We start from the raw sequence: 13,208 nt of genomic DNA, 5'->3' as shown, positions 1-13,208 counted from the left end.
GAGTCACAGAAGATGAAATTGGATGATTTCCTTGAAGGCTGAGAGGTGCTCTGATGCGGGTTCATATAGGCAGATTAGGAGCAGGCATGGTCAGGGACGACTTCCCAGAGGAGGCTGTGCTGTGCCATCAGTGGCTTCCACTACCTCTAGTGGCAATGTGCCAGGGACAACACCACCTTGGAATAAATATGTACACCTTCCTGGAGAGTTATATTTTTTCTTGAAGACTTGAGGGGAAAAGGTTAAATAATCTCTCTAGTAATTTAAAGCATTGTTTTCCTATGAAAACATGTATCAAAGATTGTTATAAAAAGTAGCATACAAAATTCCACATGAACTTTCAAGATAAAACAGGATATTTCAAAGGAATTTCCTACCTGCAAAAGGCCTATAACCCCATAGTCTCCTTACCTCTCTGACTGCACAATGAGTCCTCTCCCCTCTATGTTCAACTTCCAGTATTAGTGAGTGCTACTGCAGTGGAAATTTTTGACAAGTATCAGTCCTTTGGAAAAACATCTAAATTCCTTAGCCTGGCCTTCAAGGCCTTTCAGAAGGGACCCTCTGGCCTAGCAACTTCATCCCACATTACTCTCCTACCCACTCTCTGTTCTCTACACAGTGGCTATTTACAGCTCTCCAAACAATAAACAATGTGCCAAGCTGGTTCATGCCTTTGTGATTTTCCAAAAGTTGCTCCCTTTGCCTGGAATGCCCCTGCCCACACACCCATCTGGCAAACTCCTACTCATCCTTCAAGACCCAGCTCAAGGGGATCCTCTTCTGTGAAGCTTCCTAGCAGGCCCCAGCAAAATGAGCCAGTTCCTCCCATGCACCACTCTAGGGTGCATGCGTCCCTCTCCTTGTGCAGAGATTTCTTTTCTTTATGTGACTGACTGTTCCTCTGATTTGATGATGAGGGCTGAGAGAGGAGAGTCTGTATCTTATTCATATTTGTATCCCTAGCCCTCGCATAGCACTTGGCATGTAGATGTCTATAAATATTTTATATGAAGGATTGAATGAATAAAAATTATTTTGACTCCTTTCTTCTCTTTTGTTTTTAGAGTCAAGATAGGGGCTTGGTATGGTGGCTCACACCTGTAATCCTAGCACTCTAGGAGGCTGAGGCAGGATTGCTTGAGGTCAAGAGTTCGAGGCCAGCCTTAGCAAGAGCGAGACCCTGTCTCTGCTAAAAATAGAAATAAATTAGCTGAGCAACTAAAAATAGAAAAAATTAGCTGGGCGTGGTGGCTCGAGCCTGTAGTCCCAGCTACTTGGGAGGCTGAGGCAAGAGGATTGCTTGAGCCCAGGAGTTTGAGGTTGCTGTGAGCTATGATGATGCCACGGCACTTTAGCCTGGGCAACAGAGCAAGACTCTATCTCAAACACAAACAAACAATAAACAAGATAGGGAGACCAGCATTTTCTCATGAACTTTGGAAAATGCTGAAGAAATCACTCACCACAGAGAAAAACAAAAACTTCCATTTAATCTCTTTATAGCCATTCACATTTTACAAGCCATGTGGTTTCACTGGGAACTCACTAGACCAACATGGTTCCTTGAGCTTGAGGTGCTAGTAGAAGTAACCAGGTAGGTAAGGGGTGGCAGTGTAGTGTGGTCTGCCAGATTCCTCAAGTCACAACGGTGGCAGCAATGAGGCCTAGCACATCATATTTGGGCACTTACTTAAACATGTATACACAGTGACTCATTTAATTCTCATAACACATCAGGTAGCTATTATTATTACCCTCATTTTAAAGATGAGGAAACTGAGGCACAGAGTATCTTGCTCACAGTCATATAGCTAATAAGTGGTAGAGCTCGGATTTGAACCCAGGAAGTCTAGCTTGGGAGTCCATTCTCCCATTCTTTATGCTATATTGCCTCCATGAACAATTTTGGCTAAGAACATAGGGAATAAGAGGTAGAAAAAGAACATGCCCTTTCACAACTAATCACCCCAGTCTCTGGGCTCTGGGATGCCCCTCTGGGTTTGTAAGTATCCTGCAAAGGTGCTCAGTATCACTGGGTACAACTCCCAGACCCAGAGGGCCCAATCTCCTCTTTGACTGCCCTACACGTCTACTTCGCTGCAGGGAGACAGTGATGTTTCAGTCGGCCTCATTCAGCTTGGAGCAGAGTCCTCACCAGCCTTCTCAGGAAGAGGGCTCCCTGCTTTCCCAGGTGGTTGAGGACCTGCTGGCTCCACCTCCCTGGTGGCTTTCACAGCAGTACTCCAGGCTGGGGAAACCAGTGGGGCCACTTTGCTAAGGTGTATGTGTCAGGATATATATTAACATATACATATATTTAAAAACCAGGGGGTCTTGCTGTGTTGCCCAGTCTGGATTCCAACTCCTGGGCTCAAGTGATCCTCCGGTCTCAGCCTCCTGGGTATCAGGCACTACAGGTGAGTGCCAGAGCATCGGGCAGGACCTTAAGTCTTCATAGATTCCTGTGCCCCAACCAGTATGTTTCAAGCAGAAAGCATGACATATGCAGAAATCCAGGAGTAAGAAAAAGCTAGGCATGTCCACAGAGCAGGTGATAAGCTAATGGCAGATGGGAGGGTGCAAGAGGGAGGGGAGGGAAATGGAGTGGAAAGGTTGCCTAGGTCTGTCTTTGATTATTGTGAAAGGCCTTAAACACAAAGTAGAGAAATTTGATATTTCCTCCTACAGGCAATGCAGAGCCACAGAAGGTCATGCTGTTTTTTAGATTTACAGTTTGACTACTTAAGAAGCTGGCTTGCTTTTCTTCTCAACAATTAGGAAACACTGCCATCATGTGGCTGTCAGCTGATGCATGCTCCAAACTAAGTCGCTGAATTTTCTATGATGTTGTTTAATAATTAAACCAAAGATCACTTCTCTGGATTCAAACAGGTGAGGTAAAGCAGTGTAAACCTGTAAAAAAAAAAAAAAAAAAAAAAAAAAAGGATAGTTTCTATAAAGGTTTCCAAGAAATCAACATCTGGGTTCAATTTTCTGATTTCTTACTTTGCTTTTAAAATTCTAACCTGAGTTTTTAGAGATTCTGATCTCAAGGATCCCTTCTATTCCCAGTGACCCCTATTTTATTATAGAATCATAAGCTCTCTGGCTCTGCAAATGTTCTGCCCTTTCCAGGGGAAATTTGCATCAAACAGTCTCCAGAATGTTTCCCTCAATTGTGGCAGATTCTATTTCAGTCCTAGGATTGTTCTGCCTGTAAGGTTTGCAGTTGGACAGACTTAAATCCAAATATTACCACCAGTTTTTCCCCTGAGCTTCAGTTACTGCATCTATAAAATGTGGATGACACCTTCTTCATAGGGTTATTGTAAGGACGAAACGATAACATGACGAGTGCCTGGCACGCCACAGGTCTTCATATTAAGGGAGTCCTGTTCCTTCTCTCCGTCCTTCAGGGCATGTTATTGTTGAGCACGGAGCAGGCACTCAGTAGAGGTCTGTGATTTGATCTCTGAGATTTACCTGGTCCTCAGCAACGTTCCTGAGAATAAAACTACTCATCCCCTCAGGTTTTGGGGACTGCCCCGGATTTCCCAAGCATCCGCAGGGAGCCCGGGCTTGCTGGGGATCGCAATCCACGCGTCTCTTCTGTGCCCAGCAGGCGGCAGGTGCATGGGAGCGAGACAGGCTGGGCCCTGCGGCCTTCATTCCTCGCCGCTCCCTTCCTAGGGGCCGGAGGGTGTGCGTGTGTGTATATATAATTTAATCCCCGTGGGACTGGCGTCTGGCCTCATCCGCGGCTCCGCGGATTGGCTGCCTGTCTCAGCTCGCTCCCGCCCTCCGTATCCCGGGTGTCCCAGGTGGCTCGCGCCCCTGTGGTGATCTCTGTTTACGGAGAGAACTCGTCCAAGTTGGGCTCCATCTCTGCACTCGCTTCCTTCCCGGGCCCGTCCGCCAGGGAAGCGGCGCGAAAACCGGCCGAACATTCCTGGCCCTTCCCCTCCCCCCACCGCCTGGAGAGGTCGGGTAAGGGGGGAAGGAGTGTGTGTGGGAGGGGGAGCCCCCGGCCTGGGGGATCAGGCAGTCCTCGGTCCCGGTACCTCACGCGGACCCAGGAGTTCTATCCCTAGGCCTGGTTCCCGCTCCCTCCGCCCCCGCACTATCGCGCCCGGGTGACGTGCCCACCCTGGGCAAGCAGCCAGAGGCTGGATCTCAGGGCTGCCAGCTCCCTAGCGGAGGCAAAGACGTGGAGACTTCACTCACAGGTGTTTCCCCACCCCAGCCGGACGGTGATGACCCCCAAGCCCGCCGGACCCCCGGACGGGGGCTGGGGCTGGATGGTGGCAGCCACTGCCTTCGCGGTGAACGGGCTCTCCTACGGGCTGCTACGCTCCTTGGGCCTTGCCCTCCCTGACCTCGCCGAGCACTTTGACCGAAGCGCCCAGGAGACCGCGTGGGTCAGCGCCCTGGCCCTGGCCGTACAACAGGCAGCCAGTGAGGGGGGCCCCGAGGCGGGAGGTGGGAACCGGGTGCAGAGGCCTTGAATGTGGTGGTGGGAGGCCCACCTGATTACCAGACCACCTGAGAAAGGGCGACCTTTGGAGCCAAGTTCTAGATCTTGAGGTCAGGGGGAGGAACTGTTAGCCCGGGGGTGGAGTTTTAAGCCAGGCAAGCAGTAGGTGGGAGATGTTAGCGTTTTGGGGACCAGGGGCGTGTCTTCCGTTAACTCAGCCCCCTTCTAGGCCCTGTGGGCAGCGCCCTGAGCACACGCTGGGGGGCGCGCCCGGTGGTGATGGTTGGGGGCGTCCTTGCCTCGCTGGGCTTCGTCTTCTCGGCTTTTGCCCGCAGTCTGGTGCACCTCTACCTCGGCCTGGGCCTCCTCGCAGGTGAGGGGAGTGGGACGCCCGGGCCCTTCACGGGTGAAGGTGGGGATGGGAGCTTGTTGGGGGCTGGAGGAGTGAACGAGGCGGAGGCCTCCCGCGGGAAGCAGAGCTGGGAATGCTGGGGCAATCATCTCCGGTACCTGCCCTCATCGCGTCCTATTCATTCGCAGGCTCCGGCTGGGCCCTGGCGTTCGCTCCTGCCCTCGGTACCCTCTCGCGTTACTTCTCCCGCCGTCGAGTCTTGGCGGTGGGGTTGGCGCTCACGGGCAACGGGGTCTCCTCGCTGCTCCTGGCGCCGGCCTTGCAGTTCCTCCTTGATACTTTCGGCTGGCGGGGCGCCCTACTCCTCCTTGGCGCCATCAGCCTCCACCTCACCCCCTGTGGCGCCCTGCTGCGACCTCTGAGCCTCCCTGGCGACCCCCCAGCCCCACCCCGCGGCCCCCTAGCTGCCCTCGGCCTGGGTCTCTTCACACATAGGGCCTTCTCAGTGTTTGCTCTGGGCACGGCCCTAGTTGGGGCCGGGTACTTCGTTCCCTACGTGCACTTGGCCCCCCACGCTTTAGATCGCGGACTGGGGGGGTACGGGGCAGCGCTGGTGGTGGCCGTGGCTGCTGTGGGGGATGCGGGCGCCCGGCTGGTCTGCGGGTGGCTGGCGGACCAGGGCTGGGTGCCCCTCCCGCGGCTGCTGGCCGTGTTCGGGGCTCTGACAGGGCTGGGGCTGCTAGCGGTGGGACTGGTGCCTGTGGTGGGGAGTGAAGGGGACTGGGGGGGTCCCCTGCTGGCTGCGGCTGGGGCCTATGGGCTGAGCGCCGGGAGCTACGCCCCGCTGGTTTTCGGTGTGCTCCCTGGGCTGGTGGGCCTCGGAGGTGTGGTGCAGGCCACCGGGCTGGTGATGATGCTGATGAGCCTCGGGGGGCTGCTGGGTCCCCCCTTGTCAGGTAAGGGCCTGAGCCTGCAGATCCGATTACAGCTATCCTCTGCCACTTGGGTCCCAGGCCTCTAAATTCCTTCACCCATCCTCAGGCTTCCTCAGGGATGAGACAGGAGACTTCACCGCCTCTTTCCTCGTGTGCAGCTCCTTCGTCCTCTCCGGCAGCTTCATCTACATGGGACTGCCCAGGGCGCTGCCCTCCTGCCGTCCAGCCTCACCTCCAGCCACTCCTCCTCCTGAGATGGGGGAGCTGCTCCCAGTCCCAGTGCCGCAGGTTGCCCTGCTCTCCCCAGGAGGCCCTCACCCCACTCTGGACACCACTTGTTGATTATTTCCTTGTTTGAGTCCCTCCCCCAATAAAGAATTCTTACCCAGTTTTCCTGAAAGCTCCAACTGTTAGCCAATCTAGGACCCTCAAAACATTCTGCTTCAATATCAAAAAACGCTGGCTGCCAGGAACAGGATCCCAGTAGGCCCTGAGGGTGGGGAAGGCTACCTGTCCTTCCAGCCAATCCATTTCTCTTTGCCCAAGTCCTTGCCATAACAGGGAATCTTTGGGAAGTTGTCTGCCAGTCAGTTTGTTTGTTGCCGGGGGTGGAAGGTGCTCATGAGTGCTATCTGCCCCATCCTCAGTTTCCTTACCCTAGTATCCACACCTCCCAGACTCTTTCCTGCATTTCAATCTCCTATTGGCCTGGGGGAAATATAAGAATCCTAGGCCCAGACTTCAGCTTTTTCAGCTTTCCTCCCCTTCACATATACCCCATATCCTCACCACTCTTTCAATTTCTTTTCTAAGTTATAAGGATTGAGGAAGAGGAAGTGGTGTGGGTAGGAGGTACTGTGGCCCAGGAAGCAGAGTCCAGGCTTAAAATGCTGTGGGTCACCAGAGCTTCTGGACACCTCCTCTCTACTCCTAGTCATGACTCCAGCCAGCCAACCCAAGCGTATGGGCCCCAGCTCTTTTTGAGGTTATGATTATTTTCTTACTCAGTTTTATCTCAAGGGAACAATTGTTGTTTCCCAAACATCTATCTTCAAGAGAAGAAACTTAGGAGGCAATACTAGAGATTGTGTGTAAAATGTGATAAGTCTTGGCCTTTGATTTTCATAGTTGTGGAACAGGAACTCCTGGATCCTTTGGAATTCCTGGATCGTTTACAAAAGGTTGAGAGGAAAAATAAAAACAAATAAACAAGAAAAGGATGGAGGAGCAAAGGAGGAGAAATAAAGGTCCTCAACAAAATACAAAGGGTTGGCACACATATTGCAGGAGCCCCAGGCCTGCTCTGGGCGGCAGGCAGATGAAGAATCGTAAGGCACTGTGGTTCTAGGATGCCAAAATGGGGCAGACCTGGAGCTGTCAAGCTCTGGCTTTCTGGGTATGACTCTCTCTTTGTGGAGTTCAGTCCTCTCCCAGCCCCTCCTTGGGCAGGGGGACTTTGGTATCCAGTGCCTCCGTTACAAGTTCCTGGGGCCTGGATGTAGTAGCTGAGATGCAGGAGAAGAAGTGGGGCAGAGTGATGAGAACTCCACTCCCTGCAAGAAGGAAGGCCCCGGCCACCACAAATGAAGCCGTGTAGTTGCCCGTCACATCCCGGAGGTAGCCTAGGTTCAAGAGAGAAAAATAAAACACATGGGTGATCCGTTTGCTGGGGCTGATGGCTGAGTAACATTTTTGGGTGGAGGGAATATACCCATCATCTTGGAGGAGATGGAGCTCCCAAGGTACGGTTGGATGAACACGAGAACTCTGGTTCCCCAAAGAAGCCTCAAAAGGTAATTTCAGCTACCTTCCTGCTTCAGTAAGGACCTCCAAACAAGCCCTCAGGGATCTAGAGATACAGACTGAGTCAAGCACCTGTGCTTTTCTTTCTGGCAACTGCAACCCTTCTACGTCTTCAGTTAATGGGTAAAAGGAAAGTGTTAAAGGTCTGAAAGTTCTGGCACCTTGAGCCTGTAGAACTTTGACCAGGAGGCCCGGACACCTGGGCTGGGGCCCAGTGAGCCAAAGGAAAGGGAAGACACTATGTCTGGCCAGGTTCAGCCAGGTCTTCAGAAAACCCAAGCTGTAGGCGCCCTGCCAAGAGTTCCACTTAGCTCCTCTTTGTCTTTCCACTCAGACCTTCCCAGCCCCAAGTTCTCTGCCCCATGGACCCATTTCAGGGCTGCTATGATTGGCTATGCAGGCTGTGTAGTGTACCATACCAGAGGGCGATATTCACATACTCTATAAGGGGAATAGTTTCCTCCCCTAACTGTGCAACATTGAAGCCCTAGCCCACCTGGTAACCCCATTCCCTTTACCTGACAGAGGAGCCCCCAGCAGTCCCCCGAGGCTCTCTACCATCTGCAGCAGTCCCAGGCCACAGTAAATCCTTCCAGTCCCTACCAGTTCAGGTAGCACGGAGAAGGCCACTGGGGTCAGGGCCCCTGATGTGAAGCCATAGGCCACAGTCAGAGCCACCAGGGATGTGGGAGACTGAGCTACGGGGAACAGGGCTAGTGACACCCCAGTCAAGGTGGTCCAGAGCACCAGGAGTCGTGCCACAGGCCCTGGGACTGCATCTCCCAGCCACCCAGAGGCCACACGCCCCAAGAGATCAGAAATAGCAGCCACTGAGAGGAGGAAGGCAGCAGGTAGTGGGTCCCAACCTAGGTCCTGGAGATGGGCCACCAGGTGGACATAGGGAATAAAGTAGCCAGTGTTGATCAGGGTTAGGGCAACAGTGTAACGGAGGAAGGGTCCATGATGGAGGAGGGAGGTGAGTTGGGCCCAAGGGCCACCCACAGTGGTGTCCTCAGCCAGGCAGAGTGGGCGGAGGAGAGCACCACAGGCCACCAGGTGGAGGGAGAGGGCAGACACCAGCAGTAAGGCCCCCCGCCAGGCATAATAGCTGAGCAGCCACTGGAAAAGGGGGGCAAATGCAAAGGAGGAGAGGCCCACGCCTGTCAGTGCCAGCCCGGTGGCCAGGGATCGATGTCGAGAGAAGTAACAGGACAAGCAGGCCAAGGTCGGAGCGAAGGTCAAGGCCCAGCCAGACCCTGTCAAAAAGAAAGAAATTGGAGTTGGGGACTCTTAGGGAGCTCAGGGCACCCAGTAATCCCAACTGCCCAGCAGCAGAAGGTAGCACTTGCTTTGCAGTCCCACAGACCTGGGTTACAATCCTGGCTGTGACACTTACTAGCTCTGTGACCTTGTGTGTTTTACTTACTCTCCCAGCCTCAATCTCCTCATCTGCAAAATCGGGTCATACACTTTTTGGGACTGTAGAGGATTAGCGATAATGTCTGTAAAGCAACTAGCACAGAGCTTTGGAGTTATACCCCAGCTCTACCATTTCTAGCTGTGTGACCTTCCCTTGCCAAGTCGTGTAAGCTTTTAAAGCCTTTCTTTTGACTGTAAATAGGATAATGATATTTATTTCACAGTCACAGCACCTAGCACAATTTTACAGTAATCCTTCCTTTTACACTCCAGTTCCACGAGCCCTGGGCTTGTATACCTGGTTTCACCATCTTTGAATTTCCTAATTCGTCACCACGTTTATCGATTTAATCATCCCTCTTAAGAATTTCCTTCGGGGCACAAGTGCTAGCCAAACTTTCCCTCAGCTTCTTCCTAAGCCTTTTGGAAGGAGCAGGAGAAAGTTGAAAATCAAGACGCCAACGATCTAAGCATTTGACTCTTCTGCTCTCATCCAGGGTCTCACCTGAGAGCAGCCCAATACTCAGGTATAGGTGGGTCAAGGAGGTAGCGAAGGAGGCGAGCAGCATCCCCAGCGCAGCCAAGATGCCTCCAGTCATCACCACGGGCCTGGGCCCGAACTTCGTGCTCAGGGCACTGCCTACCGGGCCTGGGGAAATAGAAGGGGTTCTTCGAAAAGATCTCAGTCGTCACCTCCCTGCCCCCCGCTCTTCCCCTTTCCTGCGCCCGCATCCCCCCGCAGGACGCCGGATCCAGGGGCAGCACTCACTCCCAAACTGCTGCACTGCGATTCCAATGGAGGCGATCCAGGAGACGCGCGCTGCCTGCTCCTCAAACGCCGCCACAAACTCCACGAAGAAGACGCCAAAGGAGCGGAGCACCCCGAACACCAGCGCCGACTGGAAGAACGCTGAGAGCACCACCATCCATCCCCAGCCCCCGTCGGGGGGCTCGGCCCTGCTCGCCATGTGGGCGGTGACAGGGCTGCTTCCACTAAGCGCCCCTGCGGTCGCTGGGCTCTGGGCGCTCGGCTTCTGCCCTCCCACCCACCCCGCCGGCGGCTCGGGGCGGAGCCGAGGAGAGGCTGGTAGAGAGGAAGATACTGACCGGGCGGCGTGAGGCGCCCGAGCCTTTCCCCCAGGGGGGCGATATAGGACAGGCGAGCAGGCCCGCGCTGGCCCAGGCAGAAGCGCTGGGGTCGTGGCTCCGCTGGCTCGCCGTAGACTCCGGGTCTGGGCGGGATCGGTCCCGGCTCCAGGGTTAGGTTAGGAGCCAGGGAGCCTAACTGGGCTTGGGCCACACCTCGCAGGCGCACCAGTCCTCGTGTGGATTATCTATTTTATCACTGGGGGGTGTCAGCCCGTAGCCACGCCGGCTAACATCCACGTCCAGAGCTGACCAATGAGGACGCGGGATTCCTGAGCAGGGGGCGGAGCCAGAGGGCAGGGCGGGATTTACGCTTTGTTCTACACTGGGCCATGAATGGGGCGCATGCGTAAGGAGAGGCATTAAGTAGGGCCCCACGTGATGCAGGGACCAACCGGGCAGCTACCAGGGTCTCCTGTTCACCTTGCGGGCCAGCTCTTCCACATTTTAGCACTCAGACCCGCACGGAAGGGTTGGTGGTGGGTAAACTGCTTCTGGAGGGGAAAGCAATTACTTGCTTTAATGAGGGGTCCAGGAATTGCAAGGCCGTTGAGGGAGCGAAGGAGGGGTTATGAGATGAGGCTTAAACGAAATAACCTGGCTGGGCGCCTATGCTGCTAACGCAGCTTCCAGAATCTAGATGCTTGGGTCCTTGAGAGGTTCGTAGGCCAAAGGAAGAGAGAAGGAGAATGGGTTGTTGGACTCCTGGCTTTCATTTCTGCAATGGGAACTCGTTCCTATCACTTCTGTTCCTACTAACAGGAAACCTGCAGGTCAGGGAGGCCAAAAATAACTGGGGAGAGGAAGGGCGGCTGAGAGCTCATACAGGGCCCCACCAGCACCACCTACGTCTTCCTCAGTGGGGCTGGAACTTTTGCCTCTGCCCTCTAGTAACCGGCACTTCCTAACCACCTTTTTTGATCTAATGATGGAATAGACTAGAGACAAACTATGGCCTTGGCTACTGGAGCAATCAGCCTCTCCTACCCAACCAGTCCTCCTCCCCAGTCCCCATAGCACTAATGGCTTGGGTTTCCTGTGCCTTCATTATAAGTCAAGCTCTCCAGGACCCTGACCTTGAAACTTTGGCCTCAAAGGCTCATACCCAGACTAGTGGGGAAAGAAGATGGGAGTGGGGAGGTAGGATGTGTAGTCATAAAAAGCATATTGAGCCTTATAATTTTATATGTGGTAAATAAAAATCATACCAAGAAACCATATATATATATATATATATATATATATTTTTTTTTTTTTGTAAGTGGAGTCAAATGTTGGCTGGTGGGGAATATGCCAAAGATGCATAAATTAGTGTGACTGTATTACATAGTGGTTAAGAGCTCAGTCTTTAGAATCAGATCACAGTTCCAGTCTTGACTTCATTACTTATTAACTTCCGGGGTCAAGATATTGAAACTCTCAGTTGTTTTCCCCATCTGTAAATAGGGGTAATAACAGTACCTACTTTTTAGGGTTGCCAGGGGGGTTAAGTTAGAAAATCTATGCACTGAAATGCTTAGCTTTGGGTCTGACATGTAGCAGGAGATAACTAATATTAGCTGGTCTTATTTTCAACAGGGGATAAACTGTAATGGGAGGTGAAGGGAGGTTTTAGTTTAGTTTCTGGATTTTGCTTTTTTTTATTAAAAAAAAATCTAATCCAGGTCATAGGTTTTAAAAGATTGAGAAACAAAACCACTGCTATGTTTTGAATGTCCCCTTCAAAAACTCATGTTGAAACTTAATCCTCAATGTGGCAGCATTGAGAGGTGGGGCCTTTAAGAGTGATTCGATCATAAGGGCTCTGTGTTCCTGAATGGATTCATGAGTTAATGGATTAATGGGTTACCATGGGAGGGGAACTGGTATCTTTATGAGCAGAGGAAGAGAGACCTGAGCTAGAACATTAGCACGTTCAGCCCCTCACCCTGCGATACGCTGTGCTGCCTTGGGACACCACAGAGACCCCCCACCTGCAAGCAGACTCTTACCAGATGCAGCCCCTTACCTTGGACTTCTTGGCCTCCATAACTGTAAGAAATAAATTCCTTTTATTTATAAATTACCCAGTTTCAGGTATTCTGTTATAAGCCATAGAGAAATGGATTGAGACAGAAAATTGGTACCGAGAAGTGAGGTGTTGCTGATAACAAATATCTGAAAATGTGCAAGCAGCTTTGGAACTGGGTAATGGGCAGAGGCTGAAAGAATTTGGAGGAGCAAGCTAGAAAAAGCCTAGATTCTAATGAGGGCTTAGAAGACAAGAAGACTAGGGAAAAGTTGGAATTCCTTAGAGACTGGTTAAGTGGCCAGGACCAGAATGCTGATATGGACAGTAAAGGCCATTCTGACAAGCTTTCAGATGGAACTGAGGAACAAGGTATTGGAAACTGGAGTAAAGGCAATCCTTGTTATAAACTGGCAAAGAACTTAGCTGAACTATGTCCGTGCCTGAGGGCTTTGGGGAAGGCTGAACTTGAGAGTGATGAATTAGGGTATCTGGCAGAAGAAATTTCTAAGCAGCAAAGTGGTGAGGCTGCTGTGTGGTTACTTCTAACTGCTTATGGTGAATTGGTAGAGAAAAGGGAAACAGAGAGGAAGAATGTATAAAATTCTCAGCCTGCCCGAGTGGTAGAGAATGAAAGAGCATTTTCAGGAAAGGAATCCAAGGGTGAGGCCAAGCCATCCGCTTGCTAAAAAGATTAGCATGGCTAAAAGGGAGCTAGGTGCTACTCTTCAAGAAAATGGAAGAAAGATCCTGAAGTCATTTCAAACATCTTTGAGGCTGCCCCTCCTATCACAGGCCCAGAGGCGTCGGAGGGCAGAATGGTTTCAGGGGACAGGCCTGGGGCACTCTCCAAGGGCTCGTGGCCCAAGGCTTCCTCAAGACTCTGCACCCTGCACCCCAGTGCAGCACTCTACAGCCACCCCAGCCTGGTGGCGGTGGCTCAAGTGGCCCCAGGTGAGGCTTGTACCCCGCTCGGGAACATAGACCTTGGCAGTGTCCATGTGGTGCTAATTCTGCAGGCTTACAGAAAGCAAGAACTGTGAAAGCTTAGCAGCCTCCACCCAGATT

General features: G+C 52.3%; 2 protein-coding genes across 3 annotated transcripts; one reads left to right on the top strand and one right to left on the bottom strand.

Moving 5' to 3' along the window:
• The first annotated feature begins 3,937 nt into the window (after positions 1–3,937).
• Positions 3,938–6,117, top strand: SLC16A11 (solute carrier family 16 member 11). 2 transcript variants are annotated; one of them, XM_069483281.1, is made up of 5 exons: positions 3,938–3,990; positions 4,247–4,458; positions 4,707–4,850; positions 5,018–5,785; positions 5,871–6,117. In XM_069483281.1, the coding sequence occupies exons 2-5, from the start codon at positions 4,257–4,259 to the stop codon at positions 6,104–6,106; spliced, it is 1,350 nt and encodes a 449-aa protein (XP_069339382.1). In that variant the 5' UTR covers positions 3,938–3,990; positions 4,247–4,256; the 3' UTR covers positions 6,107–6,117. The 2 variants fall into 2 exon arrangements, with proteins under 2 accessions (XP_069339382.1, XP_069339381.1); XM_069483280.1 differs by lacking the exon at positions 3,938–3,990 and having other exon boundaries at positions 4,397–4,421.
• Positions 6,118–7,028: 911 nt separating this feature from the next.
• Positions 7,029–10,313, bottom strand: SLC16A13 (solute carrier family 16 member 13). Its single transcript, XM_069483278.1, has 4 exons — positions 9,756–10,313; positions 9,492–9,635; positions 8,086–8,823; positions 7,029–7,386 (listed from the first exon to the last, which is right to left on the bottom strand). Exons 1-4 carry the CDS (start codon positions 9,952–9,954, stop codon positions 7,184–7,186), a joined length of 1,284 nt encoding a protein of 427 aa, XP_069339379.1. The 5' UTR covers positions 9,955–10,313; the 3' UTR covers positions 7,029–7,183.
• Between the last annotated feature and the right edge of the window lie 2,895 nt (positions 10,314–13,208).

Source organism: Eulemur rufifrons, chromosome 9 (assembly GCF_041146395.1).
Source record: "Eulemur rufifrons isolate Redbay chromosome 9, OSU_ERuf_1, whole genome shotgun sequence".
Lineage (NCBI taxonomy): Eukaryota > Metazoa > Chordata > Mammalia > Primates > Lemuridae > Eulemur > Eulemur rufifrons.
Note: the sequence above shows the minus strand (reverse complement) of the source record. Positions and strands in the feature narration are given on the sequence as shown.